The sequence below is a fragment of the Hyperolius riggenbachi genome, chromosome 8 (genome assembly GCF_040937935.1).
Source record: "Hyperolius riggenbachi isolate aHypRig1 chromosome 8, aHypRig1.pri, whole genome shotgun sequence".
NCBI classification, from domain to species: Eukaryota; Metazoa; Chordata; class Amphibia; order Anura; family Hyperoliidae; genus Hyperolius; species Hyperolius riggenbachi.
The window spans coordinates 278,533,597-278,550,757 of NC_090653.1; the positions used below are offsets into that span (position 1 = coordinate 278,533,597).

Below are 17,161 nucleotides of genomic sequence, written 5' to 3' on the forward strand. Positions count from 1 at the left end.
AAGCCCGAGTGCTCTGGAAGGCAGCCACTCCATACTACGCAAGATTAGTGTAAATTTTTTTTAAAAATGTAACAACGCTCCAAGGATCCAGGAGATAATACTCAAGTGAATGTCACCAGTTAGCAAGCTCCACAACTCGTGGGACAAGTATACTGGAAAACAAGATAGAAGAGGAGCGCTCTTGTAACGATTGGGGAATTATTTCCGTGGTCAGCGCACAAGATGCGCGCTGACACTGTGGAAATCCTCCACAAGCGTATAATTTGATAGAACCCAGCTTGGGTGCAATGCACCTGTAGAGGGCAATTCCCACCGGCAGATGGAGCTGTGGAGTGCAGACGAGCACAGCCTCTGCATGGCCACAGATTCCAGATGGGAATTGTACGAGTTGAAGCAATGCAGGGCAAGATAGCCCTTAAAAAGAGAGAGCACAGAGACAGAATGAATGTGTGTCCACCAATCTAGTCTCCACCCAGTGACGGTGAACACACATCAGCAGAAACAAAGTATGAACGCAATCGCAAGACTGGCGATTGCCAACAGACACAAGACCGAGCAAGACAGAGCACGAGAGTAGCAAAAGGCACAGCAAGCAACAACAATAAGAACATCAAGGAGAATAACAAATGCTAGCTAAACGTGAACACTGCACTCATTCGCAACAGCGAACGCGTTTAAGACACGATCACCGCGCGTTAGGCGCCCAGTGATAAGTGTGCCACCCTAACTAACCAATTTAACACAAACACGAAAAAGAGAACGCGAACGCTTGCTAAACGGTTACCTCACTGAGCCTACAGCAAGCATTCATTCCAGACAAGACAGACAGAAGGAGTAACCAGTAGCAACCGCAGCTCTGGCCTACACTCCCAGACAGAGCACAGAAGGAACCACTGCTGCTACCACTAGAGCGGATGCGATCCAGACAGACAGACAGATGGGGCTACCAGTAGCAACCGCTGCTCTGGCTAGCACTCCTAAGGCAGAATACAGAAGGAGACACTGACACTACCACTAGGGCGAATGCGATCCAAACAGATGGAGCAGCCAGTAGCAACCGCAGCTCTGGCTTACACACCCAGACAGACAGAACGATTTCCTGTCGACCGCTGCTGGCGACAAGACAATCGCAACAGAGAGACAGTACAGGGCAAAACAGATAATACAACCTGACTTCACTAGAAGGGATGCCTAGTGCAGTCCCAAGGAATTACTCTAAGATAAACTTTAGCAAACAAGCAAGGCTGATACTCCAGGAGAGTTAGCAGGAACAAACCATCATGACCAGCAAGGAATTCTGGGAGCAAATGGTATTTATACTGCAAGCCATCAAAGGAAGCAGCTAAGCAATTTGCATGACAAGTAGATGCAAATTCCTCACCAGCAGAGCAACTCTGAAACTTGCAAAGCGAAGACAGGTCTCTTTTCCAGAGACCTGCAGGACTCAGACCTAAAGAATGGACAAACAGCTGTCTGCCCGTGCAGACAGCTGAGCAGATCATTACAGTACTCCCCCCCTCCTCTAGGTATGGCTTCCAGACGTCTCTCAAAAAAACGTTTCCAAAAAAATCTAACTGAAGACTCATGAAGGTCGGGTCAGCCCGACAAGGCCCAATGCCAGAGTCAATCCTCCCGAAACCGACCTCGTTGGAAGCAGAAGCCACCGAAACATGCCCATCAGTACTACAAGTCTCAGTGTAACACCCATCAGAACTGTGAATGCCAGAGAAGAACCCATCGACACCCTTCAAGCAATACCCACCACCTTCCAGGGACCGTCCAAAAATACCAAACCTGCCACAATACCTATTCGAAGTGTCCCTTTCAATACAAAAGCCACTGTTGATCCCATCCAAGGTACCAAGCAAAATTTCTCTTGGAATCTCACAGAACACTTTGAAGCTCCACAGAGATCCCTAGAGGCCAGAATGCTCACCAGGCTCACATGGAGAACTATCAAGAACCCCTATGGAACCTATGACAATTCCGGAATCAGGATTACCAGGACAACCATCAAGATCAGGGCTTTCAGGGACCACTTCTGGGCATGCAGGCAGGCAGGCAGGCAATATCAGAACATGTCTCCACCGAGGAAGCATCTGAGCATGCTGGTAACCGAGGCACACTTGGGCTTTCTGGGTCACAGAGCACATTGGGGTACACTAGCACAAGAGAAACCTCAGGACATGTCGGGGAACTGCCAACCTCCGAGTCCGACACGACAAGACCAAAACCAGGACTGGGCAGAAAATAATCACGAGTAGTGGTCTCAGGTACTGGTCTTTCAAAAGAAGACTTGGACTCAGACTGAGAAGTTTCTGTGACTGTAATTGCATCTAACCAAAACTCATCATTGACTATGCATGACTGAAGCTCCACAAGAGCTGCAAAGGTGGTCAGCATAATAGCAATGCCTACTGAAGTGGGCAATACCTCAGACAGACCTCGGGGGCAGGAGGCATCTCCTAAAAGTTCTGCACCCTTTGGGAGGAACTTGGAAACCTCCAAAACATCAAACAAGACCTCAGAAGTATCATTTCTCAAGTTTTCTGACAAGGATTCTGAACTATCCATGTTACAGGGCCGAACATCAAATACCTTCTGCGGACAGGGCAGATGTCCCAGGAATGGTTCTACTATATGCTGAGACTGAATTTCATCATCAAAAACAGGATGCACAGGAATATCTAGTGAGTCCATTACTGACTCATCCAGAGGACAGGGTGGAAAGTCATCACTTTCCTCAGAATCAGACTTGCAAAACCAAAGCGTTGTCTCACCCTTAGACTCAGCTAACAATGTCGAATCCGAGGAGTCAGAGCGCAAAATTTGCGAATCCAAGATCGCTTTAGGTTGCGAAACTGACGCTTCCAAAGCGCAAGCCTCCGCAATCTGTGGAGCAGACTGCAAAGTGTTCAAAACAGAAACGCTGGCACAACTGTTATCTGGCAACGTGCCTTTACAGGTGTGAACAGAGCGAGACATAGATTTATTTGAAGAATAGGTTGTGACAACAACATGAGGAACTTTATTAGTCATATTAACATTACTCTTGAGGCTGCATGGCTTAGGAATTTTCCCCATAGCAGGATCATCTGAGAAACAGGCATCAGATCGCACAGACTTAAACTCCATACAAGCAGAAGAGAATCTATCAGAATTCACACAGGTCTCCACAATCGAAGTACACCCATTCATTTCAGGTCGCACAGTGTCTAAACTCACTTGCTTCACCCCAGAAAGGCAGGAACAATCATCTGATAACGGTGTCTCTTTATTGGAATCAATTGGTTGGTGAGTGTGCAATTCATTCAAAATCGTCTGCCACACACAAATCACCGGATCCACAAAACACTCGTCACACTCATCAGATTCAATCAAAGTGTACATAGAATCAATACAAGCATTAAGAATCTCTTCGCTTTTTGCGATGTAAAAATCGCAAAACGCCTTCCAATCAAATTCAAACTCCTCATTCAAAGCCCCAATCTCCCACGGAGCGAACGGAGGCTCAAACAACCCTGTATCAAAGAAACACTCATACGGGTTGGGATCAGAAACATGCACAGATTTTTTTACTGCTTTAATATAGTGTATAATCCTACCTATAATAGGATCCACATACGCTTTTGCCTTGGGCAATGAAATCTGAAACAAATTGAAAATTTCCTCTACACTGGGAATTTCGGTTTGGCTGGTCATACTGTAACGATTGGGGAATTATTTCCGTGGTCAGCGCACAAGATGCGCGCTGACACTGCGGAAATCCTCCACAAGCGTGTAATTTGATAGAACCCAGCTTGGGTGCAATGCACCTGTAGAGGGCAATTCCCACCGGCAGATGGAGCTGCGGAGTGCAGACAAGCACAGCCTCTGCACGGCCACAGATGTCAGATGGGAATTGTACGAGTTGAAGCAATGCAGGGCAAGATAGCCCTTAAAGAGAAAGAGAGAGCACAGAGACAGAATGAATGTGTGTCCACCAATCTAGTCTCCACCCAGTGACGGTGAACACACATCAGCAGAAACAAAGTATGAACGCAATCGCAAGACTGGCGATTGCCAACAGACACAAGACTGAGCAGGACAGAGCACGAGAGTAGCAAAAGGCACAGCAAGCAACAACAATAAGAACATCAAGGAAAATAACAAATGCTAGCTAAACGCGAACACCGCACTCATTCGCAACAGCGAACGCGTTTAAGACACGATCACCGCGCGTTAGGCGCCCAGTGATAAGTGTGCCACCCTAACTAACCAATGTAACACAAACACGAAAAAGAGAACGCGAACGCTTGCTAAACGGTTACCTCACCGAGCCTACAGCAAGCGTTCGTTCCAGACAAGACAGACAGAAGGAGTAACCAGTAGCAACCGCAGCTCTGGCCTACACTCCCAGACAGAGCACAGAAGGAACCACCGCTGCTACCGTTAGAGCGGATGCGATCTAGACAGACAGACAGATGGGGCTACCAGTAGCAACCGCTGCTCTGGCTAGCACTCCTAAGGCAGAATACAGAAGGAGGCACTGCCACTACCACTAGGGCGAATGCGATCCAGACAGATGGAGCAGCCAGTAGCAACCGCAGCTCTGGCTTACACTCCCAGACAGACAGAACGATTTCCTGTCGACCACCGCTGGTGAAAAGACAATCGCAACAGAGAGACAGTACAGGGCAAAACAGATAATACAACCTGACTGCACTAGAAGGGATTCCTAGTGCAGTCCCAAGGAATTACTCTAAGATAATCTTTAGCAAACAAGCAAGGCTGATACTCCAGGAAAGTTAGCAGGAACAAACCATCATGACCAGCAAGGAATTCTGGGAGCAAATGGTATTTAAACTGCAAGCCATCAAAGGAAGCAGCTAAGCAATTTGCATGACAAGTAGATGCAAATTCCTCACCAGCAGAGCAACTCTGAAACTTGCAAAGCGAAGACAGGTCTCTTTTCCAGAGACCTGCAGGACTCAGACCTAAAGAATGGTCAAACAGCTGTCTGCCCGTGCAGACAGCTGAGCAGATCATTACAGCTCTATGGTGCATTAACGTTTTATTTTCATTCGGCAAGGGTGTCCTGGCCAAAACACGTCATGGTGCTGCAGGCAATGTGAATGAGGCCCTTTCCACTCCACCCATTCCAAACAGTCTGATTTACACCAGGACCCCCTTGCTATTGGCAAAGGGCATTGGAGAGATGAGAAGGGACTTCTTATTACCCTGTATGGGAGATATGCTTGAACAACATTTGCATCTTGTAAGTGCAATTTTTATCCTTTTTTATGAAAATAAAATGTTAATGGACCATAGAGCGCTCCTCTTTTACCTTGTTGTATTCCATACTACACCTATGCGAATACACTTTCTTGCGCACTTGCTCTTGCGCTGTACGGAGTGGCCATCTTCGGGAGCACTCTAGACTTGTTCTGAGAAACACCAGTCTATACATAAGGGACTTATATGTTATCGCTTTTTGTAAAGCTAATACGATCTTCCTTTTCAAAAGATGTCAGGGGCTCAGGTGAGGCAACTTTTTCTGAATTGTTTAGTACACTTCAACAAAATCAGAAAATTGTGGACAGTAAAGGCAATCTTATCAATTAGCTGCTAAGTGAAGTGAGAGGTTTGAGTATTAACCCTTCCAGGAACTTGTAAACTAGTCACATGTTTTTGTTTTTCTGTTTTTTTTGCTTTCAGTTTTATGCTGTGTTTAATATCTTAGACCATAGGTGAAATGTGAGTTTAATCCCACTTTAGGAAAGCAGAAACATTTTCACACGTGTGATTTAGGTCTTAAGAAAAATGTGATTCCTAAATAAGATGTAAGAACTTTGTCATGTGTCTAATATTACAATTTATTTAAAATTTAGGTTAACTCAACTGTTCAAAAAGATGCATTATTATTAAAAAGAAGCAATAATAAAATACACACAAACACACGCTTAATGAACAATGTTGAAGAAAGAATAAACAAGGAGTATGAATTCAAAACGCCCATCCCTTTTCCGGTACTGGGCTATCAGAACTATAAATATCCCTCTAACATAGTATAACAAAATCTGTTGGATGGCACACAGCAGAGGGAAGAGCTGTGACCAGTGATGAAGATGTGGATTATACCATTGCTCCTCCTGATGGCTGCTCTCAGTGGTGCTGAGGACTCGTGTCCTGGTAAGATTCTACCACCTGTGTTCAAGTTTTAAAAACATCAGTTTTCTCAAGTTGCTCATTCAGATTCCACAGAATTGCAAAGAGTTTGTATGTTCTCTCCGTGTCCGCGTGGGTTTCCTCCGGGCTCTCCGGTTTCCTCCCACATTCCAAAAACATACGGATACGTTAATTGGCTCCCCCTAAAATTGGCCCTAGACTACAGTACTTACACTACATAATATAGACATATGGCAATGGTAGGGATTATATCGTGAGCTCCTTTGAGGGACAGTTAGTGACAAGATATATATATACACTGTACAGCGCTGCGTAATATGTCGGCGCTATATAAATACTTAATAATAATAATAATAATTGAAGCTTATGATCAGTATCTCTCTGAATCTGTATTTCCGATTGTAATTTGGTAAGCGGGAGATGGAAAACAGAAATTGGAATTCTGCGGAAATCCAACTTATCCCAACTCAGCAATTTTAGCCTAATCATAGAATTTGGAAGCATTGGATCAATCAGAAAATGCAGAATTTTTCAGCAAAATTTTAAATTCAGACCAATTTTCCATTTTTCTGATTTTCGTTTTTTCCGATTACATTTTTTTTTCCGATTTCTTTCTTTCTTTCTTTTTTTTGTGTGCATTCTCTAATGCAAAAAGTGACCAATAAAATACTCCTCGACAATCAGAAATCAGAAAAAATGAACATTGGAAATCAGAAAATCAGAAAAAATGGAAAACTGGAAAAATGGAAAATTAGAAATCGGAATTTCCACCGGAACCGGAAATAGGCATTTCCGACCATCCCTATTGATGTTAACCAATTTGGCTGAAGCAGCAATGTATATAAGGGCCCTTTTCCACTAGCAATCGCAATCACAAATCACAAACGCCTGCGATTGCATTTTTTCATTAATTTTGTTATGTGATTGTGATTTGCATTGCATTGCCACTCTAAAAATCGCTCCAGAAAGCGATTTGCAATTTCCAAATCAAATCACTATAGTGGAAAATACTTCTCATGATTTCTATGATAAAGTAATAACCCTAGCGATTTAAAAAAAATCACTAGCGATTTTGCGATTCAGCTGTGTAGTGGAAAAGGGCCTTAACAGATTTTTAGCACTAGCCTAAACAACCAGGGGAAACCTTCAAGGAAATGAGATGGTTCACCAGGTTTCGTTCTAGCTTTCTTTATGCAACTGCTATAAATGGTTGGAATGCTACACTCTTCTCAGTACAGACTCCTACTTTTTTGTGTTTGGGACATTCCCCTCTGGATCATTCCTTTTTCTTTAGGATAGCAGCTTTGGATCTGATGCAATAACATTTTCTCAATCTATCCTCTTATTATCTTACATGTAAAACACTTTTTTGTCAATACATACCACGTATTAAAAAGTATTACTGCATTAATTAACGTGATACAAGATCTACCCGGAACAGCTCATTTTCAGTAACAAGTTTGCATGGTCTGTACTGAAAAGTCATCATGGCGGCCGGCGTGACAGTACTGCGCATGCACGATTTTCTGATTCTAAATCGTGCTTGCGCAGTACTGTCATGCCGGCCGCCGTGATGACGCGTAGCGGCCAGCGTGATGACGACGAGGGTGGACGTTCAGGAAGTGTCAGCCCGACACCGTGGCCCTGGTGTCGCTGGTCGTGATTTCTGCGGAGGGACCGGCAGAGGAGCCAGGAGGACGTCGGGGGGGGGGGGGGGGGGGGGGGCTCCTGACCTACGGTGGGCTGCAGAAAGCCCCAGGTAAGTACCAATTTTGTTTTTAATATTACTCCTTGGTGTCCCTTTAAAGGACAACTGTAGTGAGCGGGATATGGAGGCTGCCATATTTGTTTTCTTATAAGCAATACCAGTTGCCTGGCTGTCCTGCTGATCCTCTGCCTCTAATGCTTTCCATTAGGGATGGGACGAATCCACAATTTCTTCGAATCCGAATCCGGATCCGAATCTAAAAAGGTTCTCGAATATCTCGAACCTTTCGAATCCCGAATCTAACGAATCCTGCACATAAGAATTGTGTGATCCGTGGTATAGTTGCCCGCAGTATAGGTACCCAGGCATAGGTGCCCACAGTATAGGTAGCTAGGTATGGGTGCCTTCAATATTGGTAGCTTTCAGTATAGGTAGCAAGGTATAGGGGCCTGCAGTATAGGTAGCAAGGTATATGGGCCTTCAGTATAGGTAGCAGGGTATATGGGCCTTCAGTATAGGTAGCAGGGTATATGGGCCTTCAGTATAGGTAGGTAGCTAGGTATAGGGGCCTTCAGTATAGGTAGTAAGGTACATGTGGCTTCAGTATAGGTAGGTAGGTAGGTAAAGGGACCTTCAGTATAGGTAGCAGGGTATAGTGCCTTAAGTATAGGTAGGTATGTAGGTATGTAGGTAGGTATAGGGGCCTTTAGGTAGGTATAGGGGCCTTTAGGTTGGTAGATAAAGGGACCTTCAGTATAGGTAGCAGGGTAAAGGGCCTTAAGTATAGGTAGGCATGTAGGTAGGTATAGGGGCATTTAGGTAGGTAGGTAAAGGGACCTTCAGTATAGGTAGCAGGGTATAGGGCCTTAAGTATAGGTAGGTATGTAGGTAGGTAGGTATAGGGGCCTTTAGGTAGGTAGGTACGTATAGGGGGGCCTTTAGGTAGGTGGGTAGGTAGGTAGGTAGAGGGACCTTCAGTATAGGTAGCAGGGTATAGGGCCTTATGTATAGGTAGGTATGTAGGTAGGTAGAGGGGCCTTTAGGTAGGTAGTTTAGTGCCCCCCAGCAGCATAGGTAGGTAGTCTAGTGCCCCCCAGCATAGGTAGGTAGTCTAGTGCCCCCCAGCAGCATAGGTAGGTAGTCTAGTGCCCCCCAGGATAGGTAGGTAATCTAGTGCCCCCCAGCATAGGTAGGTAATCTAGTGCCCCCCAGCATAGGTAGGTAATCTAGTGCCCCCCAGCATAGGTAGGTAATCTAGTGCCCCCCAGCATAGGTAGATAATCTAGTGCCCCCCAGGATAGTTAGTTTAGTGGCCCCCCCACCTGCATAGGTAGTTTAGTGCCCCCCAGCAGCATAGGTAGTTTAGTGCCCCCCAGCAGCATAGGTAGTTTAGTGCCCCCCAGCATAGGTAGTTTAGTGGCGCATAGGTAGTTCAGTGACCGAGCCCCCCCTGCCCCCATACTGTACCTGTCTGTTGTTCTCTCTCCCTCAGTCTGTCCGTCCGTCCGTCCGTCTTCAGTCTCAGCCAGGTCTTCTACGCGAGAGCGACGTCCACACCGTCCACACCTCGGGCCTTCACTGAACTATAGGCGGAGCGGCGTCAACGTCATCACGTGGCGACGGAACGTGAGGTCGTCAGTGGTCGCGATGACGTGGCGGCGCATCACACTGCGATGGAACGCGAGGTCGGCGGAGGTCGCGATGACGTCACAAGCGGCGCAGGTAATGTATACACAGCGATCGCGGCGGCGAAACGTTGCGGCGGATGCGGCGGATTCGTCGGATTCGTATCCCCTAAAATGGCATGGGGATTTGAATCCACGAATCTCGAATCTTTCTTAAGATTCGAGGGATTCGTGGATTCGCCAGATTCGAGGTCCCATCCCTACTTTCCATAGACCCTGAACAAGCATGCAGCAGATCAGGTGTTTCTGACATTATTGTCAGATCTGACAAGATTAGCTGCCTGCTTGTTTCTGGTGTTATTCAGACACTACTGCAGTCAAACAGATCGGCAGGCCTGCCAGGCAACTGGTATTGTTTAAAAGTAAATCAATATGGTAGCCGCCATATATCTCTCACTACAGTTCTCCTTTAAAGGCATTTTATTGATATGGGGCCATATGCAATTCACTTTTTCACCTGAGTTATCTCCTAGGAGATAATTTTCATCTTCTCCTTAAACTAAATTTTCATTTTTTTTAAAATTGAAATACTACCCAAAAGTTGTTGAAAAAGTACTATCAAATTTATTTTGAGTATTTTCTTGCTTGCTGGTGGCTTAAAGAGACTCTGTAACAAAATGTTGAGCCTTATTTCTTCTGTCCTATAAGTTCCTATTACTGTTCTAATGTGGTCTGGATTACTGCAGCCTTTCCTACTTGCACTGTCTCTGTAATAAATCTTATCTCCTTTCCTCTGTCATGTCTGTCGGGCTGAGGCTGGGATGTGTGGAATGTGCAGCACTGCTTGTCATTGGCAGAAGCTTTACACACCCCCTCCAAGCTCTGCATGAGTCACACAGTAAGCTAGTTCTCAGCCTATGATACTCTGGTTAGAAGCCAGTCTTTTGTTTGTAAACACTGCCTAAAACTGTTAATTACAAACCAGGATTGCAGCAGGGAGTGGCAGAAATAGCACAGAGGGGCCCAGGAGAACATAAGGAATAGAATGGTATGCTTTTTATTGTAAGAATTTTAGAGTACAGATTCTTTTTAAAGAGAACCCGAGGTGGTTGCTAAGAATCCAATTAGCACACAGAGGCTGGGTCTGCATATAATACCCAGCCTCTGTTGCTATACTGTTTGCCCCAGTCTTCCCCCTGCGCTCTACTTGCCCCCCATAAATCAATCGCCGTGCTGGTGACACGCAGCGTGTCGCCAGCCGGCTGTTTACATCTAAAGTGTCAGTCGCTCCCCCGCCTCCGATATCGCCGCTCCCCGCCTGTGTCTCTTCCCTCCAAAGATCCAGATAGGCCTCACTATGTTCTTATAAGACCTTGGCACATAATTGCAAATGTTTTCCACCTAATAGCAGGTATTACAAGGAAAGTAAAATCCCAGTCCTGATTTGCTGAATCACCTGGTGCTATGGTCAATACTGAGTGTTGCAAGAAGGCTACAAGGTGGTATGGCAATCAAGATATCATTTGCGCCTAACATCTGGTCTTCAGTGCAGGCGCGGAGCTAGGGGGGGTCGGGGTAGGTCAAGTGCCCCCGGGCGCCGGGTCCCTAAGGGCGCCCAGCTGAGCTGATTTTTTTTTTTTTGGTTTGTTTTTCTCTGCGGAGGGGAGCAGCGCAGAGAAGAGAAGAGGGAGAGCTATGCGGACAGTGGAGAAGGGGGCCATCTCCCCCCCTTCTCTCACCTTAGGACTCTCCCTCCCTCGCTGTCCCCTTCGTTATTGTCCGGGTGTCTGGCGCAGCGGGCGGGACTTACCTCCGTCTCGCTCCAGCGCCGGCCGGAAGTTTGGGTCCCGCAGCCGCTGCTCTGGTCTGGACTAGTCCAGAGTAGCGGCAGATCCATCCGCGCTGTGACGAGACGGAGGTAAGTTCCGCCTGCCGCTGCCAGCACCCGGACATTAATGGAGGGGACAGCGAGGGAGGGAGAGCAGCTCTCCCTCTTCTCTGCGCTGCTCCCCTCCTGCTGGGGAGCCAGGGAGGGGGACACCTGGCTACCTACTCTGGGCACATATACCCCTGGCTACATATACTGGGCATATATACCCCTGGCTACATATACTGGGCATATATACCCCTGGCTACATATACTGGGCATATATACCCCTGGCTACATATACTGTGCATATATACCCCTGGCTACATATACTGGGCATATATACCCCTGCCTACATATACTGGGCATATATACCCCTGGCTACATATACTGGGCATATATACCCCTGGCTACATATACTGGCCATATATACCCCTGGCTACATATACTGGGCATATATACCCCTGGCTACATATACTGGGCATATATACCCCTGGCTACATATACTGGGCATATATACCCCTGGCTACATATACTGGGCATATATACCCCCTGGCTACATGGACTGGGCATATATACCCCCTGGCTACATATACTGGGCATATATACCCCTGGCTACATATACTGGGCATATATACCCCCTGAATACATATACTGGGCATATATACCCCTGGCTACATATACTGGGCATATATACCCCCTGGCTACATATACTGGGCATATATACCCCTGCCTACATATACTGGGCATATATACCCCTGCCTACATATACTGGGCATATATACCCCTGACTACATATACTGGGCATATATACCCCTGGCTACATATACTGGGCATATATACCCCTGGCTACATATACTGGGCATATATACCCCTGGCTACATATACTGGGCATATATACCCCTGGCTACATATACTGGGCATATATACCCCTGGCTACATATACTGGGCATATATACCCCTGGCTACATATACTGGGCATATATACCCCCTGGCTACATGGACTGGGCATATATACCCCCTGGCTACATATACTGGGCATATATACCCCTGGCTACATATACTGGGCATATATACCCCCTGAATACATATACTGGGCATATATACCCCTGGCTACATATACTGGGCATATATACCCCCTGGCTACATATACTGGGCATATATACCCCTGCCTACATATACTGGGCATATATACCCCTGACTACATATACTGGGCATATATACCCCCTGACTACATATACTGGGCATATATACCCCTGGCTACATATACTGGGCATATATACCCCTGCCTACATATACTGGGCATATATACCCCTGACTACATATACTGGGCATATATACCCCCTGACTACATATACCCCTGCCTACATATACTGGGCATTTATACCCCTGCCTACATATACTGGGCATATATACCCCCTGCCTACATATACTGGGCATATATACCCCCTGACTACATATACCCCTGCCTACATATACTGGGCATATATACCCCTGCCTACATATACTGGGCATATATACCCCTGCCTACATATACTGGGCATATATACCCCTGCCTACATATACTGGGCATATATACCCCTGCCTACATATACTGGGCATATATACCCCCTGACTACATATACTGGGCATATATACCCCTGGCTACATATTCTGGGCATATATACCCCTGGCTACATATACTGGGCATATATACCCCTGGCTACATATACTGGGCATATATACCCCTGGCTACATATACTGGGCATATATACCCCTGGCTACATATACTGGGCACATATACGCCTGACTATATATACTGGGCACATATTATTCTCCTGGCTACATATACTGGGCATATATACCCCTGGCTACATATACTGGGCACATATACCCCTGCCTACATATACTGGGCATATATACCCCTGCCTACATATACTGGGCATATATACCCCCTGCCTACATATACTGGGCATATATACCCCCTGACTACATATACCCCTGCCTACATATACTGGGCATATATACCCCTGCCTACATATACTGGGCATATATACCCCTGCCTACATATACTGGGCATATATACCCCCTGACTACATATACTGGGCATATATACCCCTGGCTACATATTCTGGGCATATATACCCCTGGCTACATATACTGGGCATATATACCCCTGGCTACATATACTGGGCACATATACGCCTGACTATATATACTGGGCACATATTATTCTCCTGGCTACATATACTGGGCATATATACCCCTGGCTACATATACTGGGCATATATACCCCTGGCTACATATACTGGGCACATATACCTCTGGCTACATATACTGGGCACACATACCCCTGCCTACATATATTGGGCACATATACCCCTGGCTACCTGTTCTGTGGACATCTCTACCCCTGGCTACCTGTTCTGGGGACATCTATACCCCTGGCCACCTATTCTGGGGACATCTATACTGCTGGCCACCTATTCTGGGGACAACTATAGACCTGGGGCTACCTGTTTTTGGGGAACCACGTCAGATTGAGTGTATTTTGGAGAACTGCTGCCAGGTGAGAGGTGTCTACCATATTAAGGGGGCATTCTACCTATTTATGTGAAATGCTGTCTATTTATGTGACTCATGACTGCTGAATTTGTCTTGTTGGGGGCCTCATGGTTACTGAATTTGTCTTGTTGGGGGCCTCATGATTTGTTGGGGGCCTCAACATTGCTGAATTTGTCTTGTTGGGGGCCTCATGATTGCTGAGTTGGTTATGTTGGGGGCCCCATGATTGCTGAATTTGTCTTGATGGGGAGGGGGGGCTCATGATTGCTGAATTTGTCTTGGAACATGCTGGAAGGTACATACTGAGGGAGGGTGGGTGAGCGTGAGCCTGCTAACCTCCATATACATTTGGCTCCACCCATAACCATGCCCACATTTATTATGTGACCACGCCCCTTCTTGGCGCGGCGTGCTGCGCGCACCGCAACCTTGACTTTGGGGGGCGCATTAATAGTCTTTGTCCCCGGGCGCTGAAAACCCTAGCTACGCCTCTGCTTCAGTGCATAGTGTTTGCCTAGCTGGGACAATAATGCACAAATTCCTCCAGCACTCACAATAAATACAATAAGCTAACACAACATCAAAGACAATAAACATCTAATAAAGTCAAATATAATAGTTTGTTTAATTCTTTAATAGAGATGGCCCAAACTGTTCGCCTGCGAACAGTATTCTGCAAACTTCCGCAAACATTTGGTGTGTTCGACCCACCCCCTATACATCATCATTGAGATAACCTTTGACCCCTTAGCTTACAGTCATCAGACACATGGCAGCCAATCAGCTAGCACCCCTTCTGAACCCCCCACCCCGCTATCAAAAAGCAGTTGCGGTGGCCATTTTGGATTTATTCTCTGCTGGCTGCCGACTGTTAGTGAGAGCAGGTTCAGATTTGCTGCAGACAGGTAGGGAAAGCATTAGCTAGGCCTGTGTTCCTTTTGCTCACTTGCTGTGAAAGCACCCCAAGCAGCCCTTTTGAGGGCTAGTACATCGGTCTCCTGTGTTTTTTTTTGTGTGTGACACCCCACAGCCAACTGACACCCAGAGCTGTGTGCACACTACTGCTATTGTTGTTGTCTCATTACTTTGCACACACAGAACCACCCTTTTGGCATAACGTTTGGCATGGATCCCCCTCAGGCATGCCTCTGTCCAGGTGTTAGATCCCTTGAAACAACGTTTCCATCTGTTTTGTGGCCAGAAACAGTCTTTATAGGTTTTAAAATTTGCCTGCCAATTGAAGTCTATGGCGGTTCGCCTGTTCGCGAACATTTTCCAAAGTTTGTATTTGCAAACCCAAAATTTGATGTTCGCTACATCTCTACTCTTCAAGCCAAGATACAGTTTTAGCAGTAATTGAAATCAGTAAAAGCCGCATTCTAGTCAACAGTAAATGAACATCTTTGCCAGAGTGGCAAGAGGTGACCAACAGCGTACATGTAAAAAGGGACCCCAATAAAAAGAGTGCCAGACATAGTCGCTAATAGAATATTGGTAATATTTCCAATATTCTACTAGTTAACTCCGCTGGAAAAATATTGGTAATCTTTACCATACCCTAACCTTACCCTAACACCTGTGGCACCCGATAAATAGCGGGGACTGGTAAATGTTAATGATATTTTACTACTAGGCTCTTTCCTGGTGCCCAAATTTCCCAGTGGCTTTTTTCATGTATGCCCTCTATTCTCCTCTCCTTTCCCTTCCCTGACCTCTCTTCATCCCTCTTCTCTTCTTTTAAGTCTCTAAGCTGTTACAGCTGAGAATTTGCCTTAGACATTTGGAGAAATAGCATGTGACCAGACAGCCAAGTAGTGTGACTGTCTATTTTTTGGTGTGCAAATTAAACAGTGATTTCAATTTTTATTTATATTTTTTTTTCCTCATGATGATTCCAGTGTAAATATGCTGAGTGTTTCACTGACATGATTGCCTTTAATTGTTTCAGCCATTTTCATCTATGTATAAAATATATATTTTTTAATTTGTTGCCCTTTGAGGAATTCTGAATGTCTGTATTTTCAGACTGAAGCTTGCAAGTGTTTTTTAAAAAAGCTCTTCTCTAAAGAATGAGAATAGTGTGAACGGGCCCATCGGAAAGAATGAGCATTTTCAACATTCCTGCAGCTGCCATCCGCTCTAGGAAATGCTCAGTCGGTGGACCTAGATTAAATCAACCCTTAAAGTGGCACTATAGGGAAAAACTGGAAAATTTTAAATACATACCTCCACATAGCTATACTTGTCCCAGAGTAAATGCACCATACATTTTGTACTTATGTAGCTGTCACATACAGTAGGCATTATAATCTACCAACTCTGAACCTCTTACCAATAGATTTTGGACTAGTCCATCTCATGGGGGATTCTCAACATTTATTTTTATTGTTAAAGCATTTCCTGGAAACGACGTATGCAGACATGCCACCCAGCCTGCCTACTCATGTGACACTATTCCGGCAGCTGGACTGTTCAATTGACTTTCTGACTTTTCTCTGCTCTGTTTGCCTGCTGTTCCAACTTCAGCCTGTTATATGACCCAGCCTTGATTGCTGCCATTCCTGACCTCTACTTGTTGACTGACTTCACCTTGGCACCCCCTGCCCAGACCTCAACCTGTTGTTTGACTTTGAGTTGTACACAGAACCCGCAGACCTGTTTTCTCCTTCTTCGGTGGGCTAATACTGGTGGTTGCAAACCTGGTGGCCATTTGGAGCAAAGTAGTCTGTTACTTGCTAGGTGTAGCAGTTTATAGTCCCTTGCTGTGGTGTAGACCGGTGATCACTTAGACTATGTGCCCTGTGAAAGCCCACACAAAGCTCTAAAACCCACACAAAGCTCCAGTGCCAATAAGTCTTGACTTAACAGTATTCATAAAATAAAAAAACAAATTTTAATTAAAATATATTTTCCACTCACAATATTTCTCTTTTCTCAGAGGTGAAGATTGTTGGAGTGGGAGGTTCAGAAAAACTCACCATCCTCAGAGGATGTCCCGGCAGTGGTGGACCTCCTGGCCAGAAAGGAGATGTTGGGGCTCCTGGTGAGAAAGGTAAGCCTAAGTAGCTGAATTATCTGACCTCAAACAAATATAATTACTGCCCAACCCCCCCCCCAACCCCCGCCACAATGATGGTCTTCTGGTTACAACCTCATCCTGTTTCTCTATTTTTTGAAGGTGGGATTTATTTACTGCACAATAATACCATAATATGTCAGACATCCAATGTTTTTCATCCAAATCAGCTC

General features: G+C 45.6%; 1 protein-coding gene across 2 annotated transcripts in view; it reads left to right on the forward strand.

Annotated features, from left to right (window-relative positions):
• The first annotated feature begins 6,072 nt into the window (after nucleotides 1-6,072).
• Nucleotides 6,073-17,161, forward strand: part of LOC137527917 (ficolin-1-like) — an 86,743-nt gene continuing 75,654 nt past the window's right edge. For both annotated transcript variants that reach the window (XM_068248981.1, XM_068248982.1), the window contains exons 1-2: nucleotides 6,073-6,171; nucleotides 16,851-16,964. In XM_068248981.1, coding sequence (XP_068105082.1) covers nucleotides 6,102-6,171; nucleotides 16,851-16,964 — 184 coding nt within the window. In that variant the 5' untranslated portion in view covers nucleotides 6,073-6,101. The remainder of the gene's footprint in view (nucleotides 6,172-16,850; nucleotides 16,965-17,161) is intronic.